Source organism: Terrapene carolina, unplaced genomic scaffold, assembly GCF_002925995.2.
Source record: "Terrapene carolina triunguis isolate 2854851 unplaced genomic scaffold, T_m_triunguis-2.0 Scaffold714, whole genome shotgun sequence".
NCBI lineage: Eukaryota > Metazoa > Chordata > Testudines > Emydidae > Terrapene > Terrapene triunguis.
Window position 1 is genome coordinate 12,626,895 of NW_020665065.1, and position 20,561 is coordinate 12,647,455.

General features: G+C 39.3%; 1 protein-coding gene across 4 annotated transcripts in view; it reads left to right on the forward strand.

Annotated features, from left to right (window-relative positions):
* The window catches only part of VPS13D (vacuolar protein sorting 13 homolog D), a 183,431-nt gene extending 165,456 nt beyond the window's left edge, over positions 1 to 17,975 (forward strand). For all 4 annotated transcript variants that reach the window (XM_026659907.2, XM_026659908.2, XM_026659909.2 and 1 more), the window contains 3 exons: positions 7,385 to 7,516; positions 14,522 to 14,762; positions 16,196 to 17,975. In XM_026659907.2, coding sequence (XP_026515692.1) covers positions 7,385 to 7,516; positions 14,522 to 14,762; positions 16,196 to 16,327 — 505 coding nt within the window. In that variant the 3' untranslated portion in view covers positions 16,328 to 17,975. The remainder of the gene's footprint in view (positions 1 to 7,384; positions 7,517 to 14,521; positions 14,763 to 16,195) is intronic.
* The last annotated feature ends 2,586 nt before the right edge of the window (positions 17,976 to 20,561 follow it).

The following is a 20,561-nucleotide window of genomic DNA, read 5'->3' on the forward strand; positions in this document are numbered from 1 at the left end:
TGCACCAAACTCTTTCCACAGTTAAGTAGATCAACAAATTTAATGTTCTCTTTCTTCAAAATACCAGCAGAGATTGAATTGTTTCATGGACAGATTACCTGCCAAATTTCCTTTGTTTAAACTGATGTTGTTTCATAATTATTTAAAGGGAAAAAAAGAATTGTTCCCAGGCTGAAACTTTTCATGCCAAGTTACAGCCTGGAGCAGACTTCTTACAGATGAATTTTATACAAACGTGGAAAACAGGATTTACAATGGAAACATTGACAGGGCTTTAACTCTACCAGCACCAGTAAGTTACTGTTTTAATGGGGTACGGTGACTAGGCTGTTAAATTGGAAAACTGAAACACCTTTCTTAACACTGACATTGGTGACAGTTGCTTGCAGTTATGTTTTGGCAGCAAGGAATAGATCTGGCTGAGGAAATTTATTACTGGTGGGAGCGTTGAAGAGCTTGATGGCTTCAAAGAGATTTGTTTTTAGATGTTTGTCTCTGATTTATGTAGGACTATTTGTCAGATGGAAGGGAGCTAGGGTCTTGTTCTAGGTGTTGAGGGGAAGGGTTTGGTAGTAGGGAGGATGGGTAGGGCTGAATAGGTTTAGTGGTATATCCATTCCTAACTTTCTGTAACTTCCAGAGCAGTTTATCTAGATGAGTTTGTGGCTAACTGCCCCTGTGTGCTGGGTTTGGTGGTGTGCCATCCTCTTCTGACTGTGGATCAAATTCTGCATACAGCAGCATGTTCCAAGTCCTAGAGTGTCTCAGATCATGTTTGGGATTTGAATGGCTCCAAACTGCATTACGTACTATTGCATGTACAATTCCATTAAGGGCCTGGCAGGTAAGGCACAAGTAGAGCCCAGCACAGAGGTATCTGGGCTTTAAGCCACTTTATGATGAAGAGAGAGAAAAAGTGTGTCTGGAAATCTGACTGGTAAGATTGAAAACAAGATAATCTGCCTCTTATCTTATTCCTTTCCGATATAAATTGGCAGAGGCAACCCCCCAAAACAGAAACAATCCTAGTGAATTTAATCTTCACACAGCTGCTACTCTGAAACATATAGTCCTTGTAAGCAACCATATTTGTTTATCCATTTATCTCTTGAGCTAACTGATTTTCACCTGAACGATTTTAATGCATTCATTTGAGAATTGCAGTGAAGTCTTCTGGAAATGTGTAAAATTGATATGTCCTCCAAGAGGAACTGTTGTCTTGAAAATACTTGAAAAGAAGATTTGTCTTCTTGCAAAGCACTTGATGCAATAGCATCTTAAGTACTGTACACAGTGCTTAAATATGCAGAATTTGTGTCATTGCAGACACTAAGTCACAAATGTTATTAAGATCGGTGAAACTAGTAAGCTGAGAACATGTTTTGGGTCTCTTTAAATCTTGCAAATAAACTTAGTTCCTGGGTTGTTCACTGAAATCCTTTTTTTAAAAAAAAAAACAAAATACTATTGAACAGATCAGGATATTTCTGTATACCGAGGAAAAGCTTATGATCTGTTGATTTAAAAATGTGTTTAACTGCTTTTAAATGGGACAACACGTGACAAGAGTGGCAGCTTTCTTACCAGGAAGACAGATTTAGAAAATCTCACGAGCTCTAATAAATTTGTTAGTCTCTAAGGTGCCACAAGTACTCCTGTTCTTTTTGCGGATACAGACTAACACGGCTGCTACTCTGAAACCTGTCACGAGCTTTTGTTTCTTAGCAAGACCACAACTTACAGTGCAGTGTTCTGTTTCCTCCTTACGATGGAAAGAGATGGAATTTGATTTTCTTACAACTACTATGATACTTTGAATAACAACTCTTGATTGGGTGATGAGGAAATGGAAAGGTGCAACCCATTAGATATACTGTAAACCAAGCTATGCTGTTTATCACCAAGTTCTTAAATAGCCCTCACCAGTGAGATATGTGCATGCCTTGCTACAGTCACTGATCTATTTGCTCACTAAACCTTTTTAAAAAAACGTGAAGCCATTTTGGCTGACTCACAAAAAAAAACCCTGCAGATTGTATAGCAGAAGACAACCAATTAACACAGCTACAATAATAGAAGCCTTACGGTTTTTAAACATGCGTATAACATTGAAATAAGAATCTCAAGTCTCATGCTTTGTCTGAACAGTGAAGCACTGTACTGTGCGCCTCAACCTTCTGACACCATTCACAATCTTTGTGTCTCCATTGAGCAGCACTCTTTCCTGCTGTGACTAGTAGACATAAGGGCATTTCTCTCTTGTATTGCCTTTGTGTGCTTATTAAAAAAGAATCAGCAAATCTGTTGAGTGCATGTTTAATGTAACACAGATGTGGGCACACCACCGTTCATTCTGCTCTATAGATTTTCAGTTTTTTGTATTTCATCATTGGTGCTTTTTATTTACAGAACGTAACTTGAGACAGCAGAACAAATTTTAGATTAAAAAAAAAAAACCAACCCAAGTAGTGAGGAATGTTTTTAGCTGTCCAGACCAAGCAAACCAGTTTGCCCAGGGCTGATGTACTAAGACAGTCAACACAATTGGTGTTAATATTAGTCGCACTTAATGAAACGGCAGCTGACCTTCTTATCACCAAGAGGAGAATTACCTTTTATCACCAGGTTGAACATCTTAGCACCAAAAAAGCAATGAGGAACAGTAAATAAATCAGCTTAGTAGACACACTGTACTCCTAATTTCTTCCAGACTAACTCATAAATTGCCAAGAGTCTTTCAGAAAACACATTGCAATGCCTAGCACTTTTCTTCTGTTTCTCTGACCTGCTCCTAGGCCAGTCATTGGAAACCAGCACTCTCTGATGGCCTGATTTCTGCAGAATAGTTATGATTAGAAGGCCCTATTCTTTCCACTTCCCACAGCATTCTCACATGCCACCTTTCAGATGCCTCCAGACACTGTGCTGCAGAAGAGAAGTTGACAAAATGACATGATCGAGTGTTACTGGAAGAATATTTTATATTGAAAATGATTGGACACTTTGTTGCCCATTCCAGGGCAGGTGGATTAATGATCCATTATTCATTTCACTTTCCTGAATGCATAATGGAACAGTCTTTCATTGAAAAGTTAATTATTGACCTGTAGCTTTAAAAAGTTTAAACCTTTTGTTAAGAGTAAGCCAGTCACTCCTTAAATCTGTCACTACATAAGCATTTCTGAATCACTTGTCGCTACAGTCTCTAGGTGCTACAGAAAGATTTAAGAGCCAGTGAGGGCTGCCAAGAAACAATAATTTCTCTGTTGTTCTGCTCTTTTAAATGTGGGTTATTCAGGAACCTTGCTTTTTCTTTGAGGCGTGTGTGTGACAAAGAGGCGGGACAAACAGCAAGATGGAAAGATAGCGAAGGTGGGACTCTGCTTCCTATTGTGGAAGTATGTTCTATAGCCTTCAAACATTTTGCATTTTCATTAAGAAAAACACATTTTATTTAGTATTGCATTATAACTGTAGAAATTGGTAGTGATGTGCACATCTCACACACGGACTTCATCTACAGATCTAGAAGTACTTAACAATTAAGCCAACTATATCCCTATGAAGTTTTATTATTCCTGTTCTACCTATGGGAAAACTGAGGGACAGAAGTTAAGTGACATGGCCAAGATCACAGAGTGAGCCAATAGCAGATATGGGAATAGAACCCAGGATTCCTAGTGTCCTGTTCTAACCACTTGACCACAGTTCTTCCCCTTTCACTTCCTTCTACATTGTCTTAACTGTCCACATATATGACACACTTGAAATTCTCCACCAATTTTACCCTCTCATACTAGGCTCTTTAAGTAATTCTTCAGTAAATTAAAATCTTTGTTTAAGCAGTTTAGGTTGTGAATTCAGTATGATCATGTAATACTCAGGCTACTGCAACTCAGACAGATGCTGTTGATGAAAAATTACTGTTTGCTTCAAACATTTTATTTCACTCCTCTTAGTTTTCTGTAAATTTATATAAATAAATACATGTTCAGACCTGCAGTAAATATCTTGTACCATGCAGCCCTAAATCCTCACAGACCATTTCTGATTTAAATGTGCATATTAATATCATTTTTAGTGATCTATATGCTGGAGATCTATATGAACTTAAACTGGCAAAAAGGTTCTTTTTCGATAGATTCAGGGTGAAGTAAAGGTCATCACTCTGTCATATACTAGTTTTCAACTTCTGAAGAACATAAGAATGGCTCTACTGGGTCAGATCAAGGGTCCATCTAGCCCAGTGTCCTGTCTTCCGACAGTGGCCAGTGCCAGGTGCCCCAGAGGAAATGAACAGAACAGGTAATCATCAAGTGATCCATCCCCTGTCGCTAATTCCCAGTTTCTGGCGAACAGAGGGATGGTTGGAATAATTAGCTCTTATATAGCATTTACATCTTAAAAATGCTCTACAATCAGTCCTCTGAAAGTTATGTAAGATAAGTATGGACAGGCAGAAGTATCATGTGTTCTCAGATGGGGAAATAAGACATGGAAGAGTGTCTACAGTGTGCTTGGTCCAAGATCACAAAGTGAGTTTGTGGCAGAGCCAAGATTAGATTTTAGGTGTTGTCTCCTAGTTCCCTACTCAGTCCACTTGGTGATACTGCTGCTTAGTTTTTTATCTAGAGAAGTGATTTTTCATTCGCCAAAATCAAAAGCTGTGTGGCAACATGGCAGGAGAGGCTGAAAAACAAATGTTGTTGGTAGAAGGTATGTCTACACTAGAAACGCTACAGCAGCACAATTGCAGCAGTTCAGTTCACTTCTGCCTGGTCTACACTAAAAAGTTAGGTTGACCTAGAGCAGTGTAGTTAAACTGACCTTCCCCCACTCCCATATAGACAGTGCTAGGCGATGGAAGAATTCTCCTGTCAACCTAGCAACCAAACTCTCAGGGAGGTAGATTACCTTCGCTAACAGGAGAACTCCTCCCATCAGTGTTGGTCGTGTCTCTACTCTGAAGTGCTACAGCGGTGTAGCTATAGCGTTTCAAGTGTAGACAAGCCCTTACTACAGCGATGGAAGAATTCTTCTCTCAACCTAGTGCTGTCTGCTTAGTGCTGTCTGGCTTAGGTTGGCTTAACTACTTCTTTTAGGGCTGTGGATTCTTTTCTTGATCTGAATTTTTGCAGTTGTAAGTCCCTGGAAGGATGAGAGAGATTGCACAAACTTGGGAAGCAGATAAAATAAGAAGCCAATAACCAGTTTGTACCTGTTTTGTAATCTCTAATCCCTTCTTTCATATTCAACAATTCATTTTGTTTTGTAAAGTTGTGAAAACTGCTGTAAGTGTGTGGGTGCAGGGTGGAAGAGTTGGGTCTTTAAAGCTGTCGAGAACGTGGTGCAGGGAGAGAAGGAAAATTCACACAAGTAGGGTTCACAAGTAAAATGTTCTGAGAAGCTGATGGATATGTCATGATTTCTGCTTTAACCTTTTATTTATTTAAGTTCTTTGGTTACAAACTAGCCTCTTCACAGTATATTCCAGCTGCCTGGAAATAGGAGCATGCAAGAATTTTGATAAATGGATTAAAGTGCTGTCTAGTTTTACTTCCAAGTACCTGTCTGTCCCTTATGAAATGCTGTTTTATTACTTTACACCTTGGTAATTCATCCCTGCACCACCTCCAACAGCAGCACAAGGGGGGATATTTTATCTTTTTTCTCCAGTGCAAGAAAGACCACTGCTGGGCACTAGTTATCTACAGGTTTCTAAACAACATACAGCACAGCAGTTCCTAGGTAAATTAGATAGATATAGCACTGTTTTTAGACAGCTACTAATAACAAAACTGTGGAAATGTCAGCTAGTTGTAGAGGCAACATTGGAAATTTTTAAGGATCAGGGTTGTGGCATTTGAGGCATTTCAGGTTGCCATTTTGTATGCTAATTCAGACATTCGAATAGTACATCCTCAAAATGTGACATCTAGCCTCTCTTTACCAGCACATCTTATTCCTGCATTTCAGGTGCAGACTTAAACAAATAGCTCAGAGGTAAAAATAAGCAAACAAAGCCTTCTAAAAGAGCCAATGGCATTTATGATAGTAGCCTGTTCTCTGCATTCCAAGGGGTTGGGAAAGGGAGGTTTCCATTTCTTACTTCCACTGAGCCAGCTGAATGATACCATGCCACAGAGGCTACAAGAAAACAAAGCCACAGGAAGCAGCAATAGTCAAAGTGCTTAAAGTGAATTTAGTCACAATAAGTAAACCGTTACGGCAAATAAAGCCGTGACTCAAGTTAAAGGCAGCACATGAGGGACATAGAGAAGATGACTTTTACTAGTAGCTGTAGCCAAGAAGAGTAGAGGCAGTAAAAATATAGTTTGCCATGATTAGAGTTAGTAGGCAGGGATGCCAAAAACTCGGAGGAAAGCCGAGTTGAAAAGTGTGTTCGTGTATGTGTGTATATAGGGATAGGGTTGATGAAAAGGAAAAGCACTAAAGAAGTAACAAGACTCCAGAGAAAACATCTGCAAGAAGCAAAACTTAGAGGGCAAGTACTCTTGTGTGCTGTTGCCAAGCAGTTTAAGAAGTAAACTAATTGTTATGTGGGATTTTCCCCCTCGTTAGATCAAAAGGACAACAGCAGTTCATTCTGCAGTGTCTGTAGAGAACATTAAGAGGGGAAGTAGGGTTCAATAATCAAAAATACTGCGTTCGGCTATAAGTAGCCTCTTGAAAAATTAATAGTACTAACTTGAAAGAGATCTCAACGGCAGGCAGCAGTCTCAAAGTGGTGGGATTGGGAAGAGGCAAAGAATGAGGCAGGGGTGGGTATCCTGCAGCACAATTCTGCACATGTTGGTAGTGTCCCAAGTTTTAAAAGCATTCAGGATTTTTTTAAAGTACAGATAGATACACTATAGTGCTGATACAGATACCAGTGGGTAGAGCATTAATATGTGCAGAGTACTTGTGAGTGTCTTACTTTTCAACCTATTGCCATCTTGTCCATCAACATGCAACCTTCTCCAACAAATACAATAACTGTCTGGATACACCACATGTGGATTCCTGTTTCTGGAAAAAAGAGTAAAAACCTTTATGTATTAATACATATTTTTATTAAAAATTTGCAGGCCGTTGTGCTTCACAGTGCTTTTCCACATCAATTTCACCTGCTTTTTTTTCAATTTCAGACCAGATTTCAATGGAAAATAGCAAAAAGAAGCATAAAGATCTGTGTCTACTAGAGAGACCCCCAGATAAAATATTATTGTATTTATATGAAGCAGATACCAACAGAGATCTAAAAACTTAATGGCTTTTTCATGCCAAACCTTGCTTATAATATGACTTCTTATATTGAGTAAAGTTTCCAAGGGAAACTTAAAAGTCGCATTAAATCAGTTAATGTGTGTTTTGTATGTAGGACCCAGGCCAAGAGAGTGAGGAAGCCACGCTGTTGTAGAGGCCCTCAAGGACTATTGCCCCGGTATTCAGAAAGCCAGGCAGAAGGACAGGAGCAGCTATTCAAGCTGACAGACAACATCCAAGATGAGTTGTAAGTAATAACCCAGCAACTGCTGTGTTGCACTATAATCATTGTATGAAAATACATTGTGTCTTTGTGATAGCCACTAAAAGCTTTTCTTATCCACGTCATCTATTTCTCTTGTTTTTGATGTACTGGAGGATATTTTTGGTGCTTGAGAATTTCCATCATCCCCTCCCTTCCAAGTGTGTTCACATGTTTTACAAATATCGTTTGATGTAGCCTCACAAAACCCTTATAAGTTAGCTCATTGTCATTATCTCTGATTCACAGATAAGGAAAATTGAGGCAATAAGATATTAAGTAATTAGTCCAAGGTGTGTCTCTCAGGCTATTGCAGAGCCAAGATTAGAACCCTTGTCTCTTGATGCCCAGTCTGAATTACATGGTCAGTCTCTCCCCCCACATTTACGAAAGAAGGAATCTGAGCAGTTAGGTTTTTAATGATGTAGCAGTCTTGTTTAACTGCATGTTATCAGTCTCATTACTCTCATTTTGCTTTGAAAGAATAAAACAGTAATAACATTTTCCAAGAAGGTGAGGTTATAGAGAAATTATATCACTTGACATCTAGCCTTGTGCCTCAGTGTATCTAATCTGGTGGCACCATGACCTTCCCTGCCCTCTCCGTTTTTGCATTCTCCCTACTACTATTCAAGTTGGGGGTCTAAGAGATTTGACAGCTGCTCTCCAGCAGCTGTGCGCACACCAGGGTTTTCTTGTTGGTTGTGCACTAGTGATCACTGTGTCTCTCGTGGGAAGTTCTGTTGTTTCAGTGGCTGTGAAACACACACGGACTGCGTGGACAGATTTTTCACTGTCAGGGCCCATAATCTGGGTTCTGCTGGGGGAAAATTGGGAAAAACTTGAGCTCTGAGATAGATTTAAATTTTGATATAGATTTTCCAAATAAGACTTTGATGAGTGAGGGAAGGGTGTGTGTGTGCACGCGCGCGCTACTAAATGAGTAAGTACATCAGTGAAATTAACAAAAATGTCTAACACAATTAGAGCTGTTGTATTGTTCATTCACTGTGACTTTCACCAACAGGAATATCACTCAACAAGAAAACTGTATCTCTTGTCATGGAAAACCAGTACAAAATTGTGCCTCTGACTTTTATCCTAGTATTGTATTTAAAAACAGATTTAAAGACCTGATTATTTGCATATTTTCCTTCAAAGTTTAATCCATAAAAGGGGGGGTATAATACCTTGCTCTACTGTTCTAACTAAATGTTTCCACATTTTTTTCCAGTTAGGCTCACTGTTTCACTTCTGGAAAATATTGTGTAATTACTTCCTGATGTAGTTAAAGCCCCACGAATTCTCCAGAGATCTGGTTGCTTCTACTTTGTTCTACTGGATCATGTTTCATTTAATTTTTCATTTTCTTTTATTAATTTGATTTTTTTTAAATCCTAGAAATGTAGGAATATAGAAAAAAACAAAACTGTCTTAGTTTTCAGCTCTTCTGTTGAAACTTTAAGCACAGAGGAGAGGATGTATGTTGTTGGCAAAAGAAAATGAGTAATGATGTGTGACTCAATCTTAGAACGTAATGTAAGGTTTAACTACAAATTTGCTAAAATGTCAGTGCTTCACCAGGAAATCACTGCCCTTGGTTTTCATACCTCTGTTCCTCAAAATACATCCCTGACACCTTGTAGAAAAATCGATAAAGATTAAATCTGGCCTGTTGTAAAAAGCATCATAGAAATTAATTGTCCGATTTTCTAAAGTGCTGGGCCTGAGAACATCAGTGAACTCAAGGGAGCGCCTTATGCTGGGCACATCTGAAGATCGGGGCTTAAATATTCAGTAAACTACAGCAAGAAAAAATAATTTCCTTTTATTGTCTGTTTGCTTTAGTTTAGACAATAGTCTTGCCATTTGGTGGGATTTTTTTCCCTCTGTAAAATAATTTGATTTATGGAATGTGACTTTAATTGATCAAGAGAAACTGATAAAATGAAGTAAATCCTTGTCAGTCAGAATATGGTATTAGCATTCTATGTAATTGTGTAGCTTTCTATATATAGTAGAAATAATGATATAATAGTTTCTCATCGGATGGACCACATTTTAACAGAGGATGTCCCATGATTATCTCCCCATGCCTTTGCAATTACACAGACCACCTCCTTTCCCATCTGAAATTTCATAACTTTCATGTGGCAATTTCTTATATAGAATAATAATACTATGAATTTGTGTGTCAATTAGCTTCTTTTAATGCAGTTTAGCAGCTGGGAACAAGGAAAACCAGAACCATTTGGCCAGTAAATTCTGTGGGGACCACATTTTGGAAACTTCTGACTGAAACCAGAGCACCTCACTGTGCCTTAGTTTACCTGTCTCTAAAATGGGTATAAAACATAATACCTGTTTTGTCACAGTGGTGTGTTGTGAGGAGAAATTAGTATTCTGCCAGTCTCTAGTATCTGTTTAAGTCTCTAGTATCAACTTAAAATTAAAATTCCCATCACGCGCCTCAGAAAATTATGTAACAACTCTACTGTCTTAGCTGTTATGTCCTCTTAAAAATGATATATGGTAAAGATTTAAACATCTAAGGCTGTGAGAGCTACTGCTGTTGAACAGTATAGTACAGTGGTGGGCAACCTGCGGCCCACAAGCGTAATCTGCTGGCGGGCCATGAGACGGTTTGTTTACACTGACTGTCCGCAGGCACCCACCACTGGTATAGTAGTACAGCAGATAAATGAAAGTTGGGATTGTTAACTAGAAATAGTAAGTTAAACAAGCCTCTGAGAAGAATTTTATCAGTCAGGTCCTGGGAACAGCAACATATAAACTGACAGTATAGTCATTTTATTTCATAACTGAATTGAGAGGCACTAGATCAGGGGAGCTGGTTGAATTTAAAAAAAAAAAAAAGTTTGTCAAGCAAAGAACAATGGCCTATGTACATATTACATAGAACTAAAGCAAGATGGATTTATTTTGACAATCTATATATTAATCAGACTAGTTTCAAAGGTCTTTACCTAGCTGCTAAATGGCACACCTGTAGTCTAAACAGTAGAATAGATACATATTATAACTAATGCACTTAGTGTTTGCAACATCAACAGCTTTTAAATGATAAAAAAAAAAAAAAAAAAAACCCTAAAGACAAGGTGTGGCGAGACTTCTCCTTAATCATATCATCTGGGTTTACAATGACAAGAGGCTCTATGAATTGTCATGACTAGGAGACACAAAGGCATGAGGGGAAAAGACAAAGAGTTAAGTGTACAATACAGAAGAACCCTCCTGGAGTAAGCTAGTAATAGAAAGGATTTGTTGAAGATTATTGGCATGATTCTTTCAATCAGAAACCGATGGTGGTATTATTTGTGTTACCATAGCAGTTTGGAGCCCTAGCCATTTTATTGAGGAGTGAGGAGAAATCTGATTAACTGACCCTGCTGGATGTTTTGGTATTAAAATCCTCTTTGATAACCAGTGGTTCGGTCAGATGTAGATTGGTATATTGTGCAAAATGCTTCTCAAATGGTGGACCTGATGAAAGTTTCGTAGCCAATAACTAAAGCTGATTAGTAACTGGATTTTCTGTTCCACGAAAGATTTTGAAATTTTGAAATGTTTTTCACTTCGTAGTAGGGAAAAAAAAATTCTCAAAATTTTTCCCAGAACGGCTGCCTGACTCCTTGGACACCAGGAGGGCATCGCTGGGGAGCCAGCCAGGCTGGGTTTCGGCCACCTCGGTCCCTGGCTGTCTGTGGCAGCCTGCCAGGTGAGCAGCTAAGGAGCCAGAGTTTGCCCAGCAGATTGTCCCAGAGCTAGGGACCATGGGAGCTCGGGCTGCCAGCAAGCTTGGGTGCCAAGGACTTCCAGGTTCTTGGCTCCTTGTCAGTCCAAGTTGACAAGGAGCTGGGAGTTCTGGTTCCCCAGCAGGCTGAGGTACCAGCAACCAGGTTTCCAAACCTGAGTAGCAGGCAGGGTTCCATGAGAAACCTGCCTGGTTTCTACTGGAATGTCATCAAAATCGACATGTTCCTGCGGAACGTTTCAATTCCAATGAATTGGCATTTTCCGTACAAAAATTTCCACCCAGTTCTACCAATAACATTTATCAGAAATTCAGGAACTCCTTCCATTGGCTGTGCCCTACAACCCCTTTGGTATTTCTCTCCTTACACTGAACAGTCTGTGAATGAAGAACTTCCAAGAACATGTGACAGTGAGTTTCTCTGCATCTTCCTGCCACAAGCAAGAGGTGCTTATTTGCTGGATCCTGTCCTGCAATGGATTGAGAACTAGTTAAAAGACAGGGAACAAAGGGTAGGAATAAATGGTAAATTTTCAGAATGGAGAGGGGTAACTAGTGGTGTTCCCCAAGGGTCAGTCCGAGGACCAATCCTATTCAACTTATTCATAAATGATCTGGAGAAAGGGGTAAACAGTGAGGTGGCAAAGTCTGCAGATGATACTAAACTGCTCAAGATAGTTAAGACCAAAGCAGACTGTGAAGAACTTCAAAAAGATCTCACAAAACTAAGTGATTGGGCAACAAAATGGCAAATGAAATTTAAAATGTGGATAAATGTAAAGTAATGCACATTGGAAAAAATAACTCCAACTATACATTCAATATGATGGGGGCTAATTTAGCTACAACAAATCAGGAAAGAGATCTTGGAGTCATCGTGGATAGTTCTCTGAAGACGTCCGTGCAGTGGCAGTCAAAAAAGCAAACAGGATGTTAGGAATGATTAAAAAAGGGATAGAGAATAAGACGGAGAATATCTTATTGCCCTTATATAAATCCATGGTACGCCCACATCTTGAATACTGCGTACATCTCCTCATCTCAAAAAAGATATACTGGCATTAGAAAAGGTTCAGAGAAGGGCAACTAAAATGATTAGGGGGTTGGAATGGGTTCCATATGAGGAGAGATTAAAGAGGCTAGGACTTTTCAGCTTGGAAAAGGGGAGACTAAGGGGGAATATGATAGAGGTATATAAAATCATGAGTGATGTGGAGAAAGTGAATAAGGAAAAGTTATTTACTTGTTCCCATAATATAAGAACTAGGGGCCACCAAATGAAATTAATGGGCAGCAGGTTTAAAACAAATAAAAGGAAGTTCTTCTTCACACAGCGCACAGTCAGTCTGTGGAACTCCTTGCCTGAGGAGGTTGTGAAGGCTAGGACTATAACAGGGTTTAAAAGAGAACTAGATAAATTCGAGGAGGTTAACTCCATTAATGGCTATTAGCCAGGATGGTAAAGGAATGGTGTCCCTAGCCTCTGTTTGTCAGAGGGTGGAGATGGATGGCAGGAGAGAGATCAGTTGATCATTACCTGTTAGTTTCACTCCCTCTGGGGCACCTGGCATTGGCCACTGTCGGCAGACAGGATACTGGGCTGGATGGACGGCCATTCTTATGTTCTTATCATCTGCTCATCTTTGAGACATCACATCAGCAGGCTCATGCTGTGGTTGTCACATGTTGGCACACAGTGTGGATCTGCAGAAACAGTGCCTGCAGAGAACATTTAGTTGGTAAGGAGAATAGGACAGGTAACACAAAGTTGTCAGTTTCATTTGAATAGCAACATCATCTCTGAAAAATTGCAATAGGCCTCTCAAGCTGTAACCATTTGGAGGAGGGAGATTTAAAAATAACGGAGTGAGAATGTTAATTGTTGCTAAGCATAATAATTTTCAAACTGCCTAATAATTGATCTAAAGGAGTAGAATCTCCTTCCTGCAGGCATGTTTCATACACTAGTGAATTACTGACAGTGCAGGAATAACACTAAAAATTCCATTTAGCACTCTCATTTAATAGTGTGACTAGAGAAACTAAATACATATTTAAATTTGTAAAATATCCTATTAGTGTTCAGGCTTGTTTGGTGGCTCGAAATGTTGTGTATATATAAAATATTTCACTTTTGAATTGTCATTGTTTTTACATTGATCTTTTCAGACAGTATAATTCTCTAAATCTCCTTCATTCCCCCTATACTCCCTCCCATATTCATCACTCAAACTAACTAATCTCTCTGGGAAACCCTCCTGCTTGCTGCTTAACCTTTCACCCCCAATGTTAAACAGCTAATTTCTCTTCTCTAGCTACTGGTCAGGCAGCAGGTTAATGTTGTTTTTGTTTTTGTTTGTTTGTTTTGAAGAAAGGAAAGTGAAGCACTGTAGTTTGTAATGTATCATGAGAGACAGTCGTGCGGTTTCATTAATACATTCCAACACACCTTTCATCAGAGTAGATTTACAAACAATTTCAATTTAAAGAATTTGTCAGCAATAAAATTGGCTTTAAACAAACAAACGAACAAACCACCACGTCTCCATGCTGGGGAAATTTCTTGTGTGGTTTGAAAGGTAGGGTAGTGACTCAGTCGACCCCCCCACTAAACGATATTTATTAACAGAATGCTCGCAGCTACCTATGTCATGGAGTGATTGCATCTCTACCCTTTCCTCTCTTCTCTTATTCTTCTCCTACTGACATAAATATAAAAAAAAATCACACCCCTAACTGACAGAGTTATGGCAGTAAAACTTGGTATGCTATGTGCTCACTCCAGTCTCACTGCCTCGCTTTCTTATCCTTCTGTTCCCTGTCACTTCTAACTCTATGCTTTCTTTGGTTTTTGAGTGAGACTATCGTATCCCTGATGTTTTGTTTGATCTAGAGTTAACTCTGTAACTCTGCCTGTTTTGTAGCCCTCCTCTCCAAAGCTAGAAAGGCTACAAAACGGGCACTTTAATATTAATATTACACTTATTGTGCAAGGGTGACCGTTTGGGGCATGTTTATTTTTGATGAACTGATAAAAAAACATTTGAATCCTAAGGTCACAGCACTATTTCTGCTGCAGTTCATTTTCCTGGTAGGTCTTCAGAGGTCACACAGGGAGTAGCAAGTACAAGAACAGAATAGTCTCCCTCCCAGCTCAGTGTTTTACAAATAAGACGATGTAAAACAACACGGACTTATCTTTCTGGTTTTTGCAGTTTCATAGCAGTGGAGAACACAGACAGCTATTGTGTTCTTATTTCGTCCAAAGCTGTTTATTTCCTGAAGAGTGGGGATTATGTCGACAGAGAGGCCATCTTCTTGGAAGTCAAATATGATCATCTCTACCACTGCCTCATTTCAAAGGACCACGGGAAGGTCTATGTACAGCTGACAAAGAAAGCTGTGAATACAAGTAGCGGTGTAGCAATACCAGGCCCATCACAGCAGAAACCTATGGTGAGGACCCAGCACTTACTCTTCTGTTCATATTATGTTTTTTTGCTTTCTATATTGCAATAGTCAAATACTTTGTCATCATTGGTATACCGTCTTCTATGCCATTTAATTTTGAAAATGTCATTCAACCGGCAGTGAAAGTAGACACTGTAGTCTTTTTTTTTTATGGTGTTTTGCCCATCTGTGAGGGAGACCTGGGTGCAGAAGTGATCGTGGTACTTTTGTTCTTTAAGCTCAAGAGAGAAAGATCAAGGCAAATCCAGCAGCTCCCTGAATAAGGGAAGGTATCACTGACAGATATGGAGACTGTTCCACTTCCCTAGGACAAGAAATCCAATCAGAATGATAGGCGGGGCATTACCCAGAATGATATTACTAAGGGTGGAATCTAATTTAAAAAAAAAAAAAAAAATTCAGAAGCCTGACCCAGTATTCCTTTGTTTAATGGAATATCCATCACGCTGTTTTACAGTCTTGTCTGCTCTTCCTCACCTTGTAGTAGCAAAATATTCTCTCCAATCTCATGATATTTATTCCATGTGTATAGTAAAAATTAATCTTTGTAATGTAGACAGATCAAAAATAGCAGAGCTCTCAGTTCTAATCTAACTGGAGTTTGTACACTTACTGATGTAAGTATTACTGTAGCACCTAGAGATGTGAGCAGAGATCAGTGCCCTGTACCTGCCCCAAAGCACTTACATTCTAAATAGAAAAGAGACAGAAAAGATAGGAGGGGTAAAATGACTGGCCCTAAAGTACTTGTATGGCCCATCTCTCTCCCTCCAGTGCAAATAGCATACCTAATGTCTCTAGTTGTCTGCCTATCTGTCTCTTTGAGCCAAGTTCCATGTAAATAATTAAAATACTGTTTATCAGAGTATCTCAGAACCCTTTTACAAACATTAATTCACTCATCTTCAGCACTAAGCTAGGTAAGGAAATCTCTACTTTAGAGATAGGGAAAATGATGAGTAAGTGGTACACCTGGGAACAGAAATGGAGTCCCAATTTCTAGTTTTCTACTTAACACTAAGGGCACGTCTTCACTACCCACCTGGATCGGCAGGTAGAAATCGATCTCTCGGGGATCGATTTATCACGTCTAGATGAGACGCGATAAATCGATTCCCGAATCGAGGTGCGTACTCCACCTCGTCGGATTTGCCGCCGTCCTCACAGTGGGGTAAGTCGAATGGGATACTTCGACTTCAGCTACGCTATTCGCATAGCTGGAGTTTGCGTATCTTACATTGACACTCTCCCCCCCCCCCCCCCCAGTGTAGACCAGCCCTAGGTAGGACTACCTCTTAAAGTAACCAGCCTGGTCATTGCAGTTAGATGACAGATTTGATAACTGCAGATAATTACTTTAAGTGGATTTTTTATCTTCACAGCGGTATTAAAATTTCCCACTACTTTTATTTGTGCAGGTCCATGTGAAGTCTGAAGTTTTAGCAGTAAAGTTATCTCAAGAAATAAACTATGCAAAGAGCCTGTATTATGAGCAACAGCTTATGCTAAGACTCAGTGAAAACCAAGAAGAATTGGAGCTGGACTCCTGAAACCAAATTTCCCTAACGCCATCACAAATACTAATACAGGGGATAAAGGTATTCTGTCTCCAAAATAAAATGAAAGAACAAAAATTGATTGGTGGAAAGTGTATTCTGTAATTGAAGAACATAGTGCACTGGAAACAAATTAATGCAATTAGAGTATTTGCTGTGTGGAGTTATTTTGTTTATGAAAACAATTTTTTTTAAAGTGTTTATTGAATAACAGACATTTGAAATATTATGGGAGAAGTTCTGTATTTTGTTAACGTGTGTATATATATATATATACAACTGTTTGATGTAAATAAGGAAGTACAAAATAGTTTGTGGGTCTGTATAAAGGTCTGTTTACTGTAAAAAAAAAAAAAAAAAAATTTAAAGAAGTTCTATTGAGTCATATTGCACTAATTGAAACTGTACATTCTCTCTAGAAAGCTATTCTTAAGAGCGAAGGAATGTAGTTGTAATATAAAGACATTCATTTGTCTTCTGTGGAGTTGTATTGTGGGTGGTTAAAGAATCTTATCATAAGGGTGCACTTTTTTGAATTTCAGGACCCTGGGTGCAATTTAAAGCAGATGCATAAAGTGCTCTGCCAGAAGTTCACTTCATTTTTTACACCAGATTTATAATGCTTTTGTGAATCTGTTTACTGGAGTAGAGTGGTAGGGCTTACTGGGTCACATAGTTTAACGGCACTCTTCAGTATTAAAAACAGAGAGATCATTTTTTGCAAAATGATTGCTTAGTTTTCAGAAAAATAACCACACCCTGTTCAGAGCTGTATTGTAGACCGATATAATCCAGTTGCTGGGGTCATTGGCAAGATATTTTAAAAGGACAAAACTTGAAATCTTAATTTATTGGTTTCATACACGCTTCCTCCACCACCCTTTGATTTAATAAGTGTGATTTAATAAGTTAGTTTGTTATTGTAGGGTTGCTCATAAGTGTTAGGCTGCTGGCACAGATTTGAGTTGATTTGAAAAATCACTGCATCATTTGTTTTGGAATCTTAAAAAATGCACCTCCTAATTAAACTTTTTGAATAGATACAGTATTGAGAGACAGAGGTACTTTACATCAAATGTTGGACTCATTAACCTTGACAGTGTTCCCTTACCAAAAGCAGAGTGTGATCTCATAGACAGACTTGGAGGAAAGATGGTGGCTTGTCCCGTAACTCAAAGAAACTAGGAAAATTGACTTTATCTGTAATGGAGTTAAGTCTTATTTTGTAAGAATTTTCAATTAAAAAAAATATAAGGAATATCTTGCTGTTTACTTTTTTTTTTAATGGTGCTGTTGGGCTCTTTGTCTCTCTGAAAGTGGTTTTCAATTGCAGTGACTTCCTGCCTGCAACATGGCATCTGCTGTGTAAGTTTCAATCATGGGATATGCTTTTGCCACAAAATTACCGAGTAACATGTTGCGGATTTCAGCAGATTTTCCCAACATGCATACTTTTTTATAAACTTTTGATTAGAAATACGCAGTCCATTAAAGTTTTACTCTTTAATTCACTTATTTGTCAAGTTCTTAAATAAAGGCACACGGTAAGAATATTTTTAAATTTAAGGCTAGAGTAAAACAATTTGTAATACGTGAAATGCAGAGGTTCAGCCTGTAAGGAGAAGCTGTGATGATCAGTTGATGTGTGTGTGGTCTAAGTGGTTAGAATTTAAAATCCATAAAGGTCCATTACACAAACTTAACTGAATGCTTCCCTTTTGGTACATTTCTCTGCATATTATATTTATAAAGTAAGTTTTAGCAGTTCAGCCTGTGCATTGGCTCAATATTGCTTTAGGCTCACTGCAGCTGTCCCATATAAAATTCATACTTGTTGCAGTGAACATCTAGCTCAGTGTTTCTCAAACGGGGGTCGCTGCTTGCGTAGGGAAAGCCCCTGGCGGGCCGGGCCGGTTTGTTTACCTGCCCTGTCCGCAGGTCCGGCCGATCGCGGCTCCCACTGGCCGCGGTTCACTGTTCCGGGCCAATGGGAGCTGCTGGAAGCGGCGCGGGCCGAGGGACTTACTGGCTGCCACTTCCAGCAGCTCCCATTGGCCTGCAGCGGCGAACCGCGGCCAGTGGGAGCCGCGATCGGCCGGACCTGCGGACGGGGCAGGTAAACAAACCGCAAGCGGCGACCCCAGTTTGAGAAACACTGATCTAGCTATTCAAGCTGGAAAGTTTTTTGGGGGAAGCAGCTAATCATATTGGATCACACGCAATCTAAAATAAGAAATAAATGTTGAGACAGTGCCCATCTTCATGCCAGTTCAGTGGCAAGAATCAAGTTACTAGCTGATGAGTCGTATATTGTTGCGCAGATACGTATTGGTAATTTAAAAAGCAAGAGACACTGACAGCTAAAAAGGTTGGTTACTGCCCCCTGCGTATACATGTTAGCCAGAGTGGCTCCCTAGGCTCAAATAACTATTTCTGTTTTCGTTTCAGAAAGTATTTACCTGTTTACGATGGTAACGACCATCCAGTAAGCAATGTCTATCGTTCAGATCTTAGAAGATTGTAACCCACCAACTGGACATGAATACAGTGCATGTATACAGTGCGTTGTGGCTTTAAACCATTCTAAGACCAGTTGCCCCATGCCCTTGAAACACTGAAGAAAGTTCTTTTACTAGGCCAAATTGTGCCCTTAGGGGAGCATCCATCCTACTGTTTGCAAAGGGAGTGACCCACACATAACTGAAGGCAGTAACTTACCTCACTTAACAACCTTGTGCTCAGTGGCTTTGAACGTTAAATATGTATCTTAAATGGCTTTAAAAGACCATTTTTGTATTATTTCAGTAAGAACTCTTGCTGTGTGCTTCCTATTGTTACCGGCACTCCTAACCTATTGCTAACGTAGCTTTCAAATTCCAAGAGCCATATTCAAAAATATTATTCTGCAGGGGAGGAGAATAAGTGACATTTTCTTCTTCACCCTCCTTAGAAGATTCATAATCATTCCAACAAGCTGTAAGCAAACAAGGAGGACCAGTTGCTGCATTTCTTTAATGATACAGTTAGTAAAGGCTATCACCAGAGCTTGAGCACCAAGAGGAAAATCTTGCCTGCCACCTTACGACAATTGAATATGAATATTTATCAACTACAGAGCAAATAGCTTAGCAGCCCCATCCTGCCGCTGGTGATGGCAGTAGGGGTACTACAGCCTACGACAGCGAGAGCAGGTTCAGGCTTTCAATGATGGGCTTTGCCTGTAAATGTAGTTTAACACCCACCTCCCTCACTCCAGACCCTTAGTATTGTAAATAAATCTCATCGCTAGAGAGTCTAACCTGTGAGAAACTCTAAAATTCGCTTGTGGAGAATACAGTAAGGGTGACGCTGGGTTTTTCTTCCTTTCACTCTATTATCCTCAGAAAACATGATACATACAAGTTTGATGAGCAAACCAACAATTGCTTCATGCTTAACATGAAATTGTTCACAACGGCCTTAAGTATCCAGCCACCTTTATTTGAAAATAAGAATAGCGCATTTAACAAAGATGCAAACGCCATATTGGCCTTAACAGTTGTATAAAAACAATAAGCCAACAGGTATCGGGGTAGCCGTGTTAGTCTGTATCCACAAAAACAACAAGGAGTCCAGTGGCACCTTAAAGACTAACAGATTTATTTGGGCATAAGCTTTCGTGGGTAAAAAACCCACTTCTTCAGATGCATGGAGTGAAAATTACAGATGCAGGTATTATTATACATGAAGAGAAGGGAATTACCTTAGAAGTGGAGAACCAAGAGTTGACAGGGCCAATTCAATCAGGGTGGATGTAGTCCACTCCCAGTAATTGATGAGGAGGTGACAATACCAAGAGAGGGAAAGTTGCTTTTATACCACTAAAGATGCTCTGGTTCTTGATATTTCTATTTTCTCTTCAGTTGAAAATCGTACAGCGTATTCTCTGCCCATCTAGAACCGCTTCGTTTTCTTTCTAGTTTGAGCAGCTAATGCCTCAGCAGTGGGAGAACATTTATAATACCAACTGGGAAAGGGTAAAGTTATTTCAAAATGATTCTGAGGATCTAAAATAAATATTTGGTTCTACACTGTGTAACCAATGTGATCCTAAACCTTTTAAGGCACTATCTTGCCCTTTATTATGTTACTCCTATTGAAATATTCCTCCCGCCTATGGAATAGAAATGTTATCTGCCTTATAGAATCTGAGAGGGACGAGGTGTGGAGCATGCCTTCAGAAGTCTTA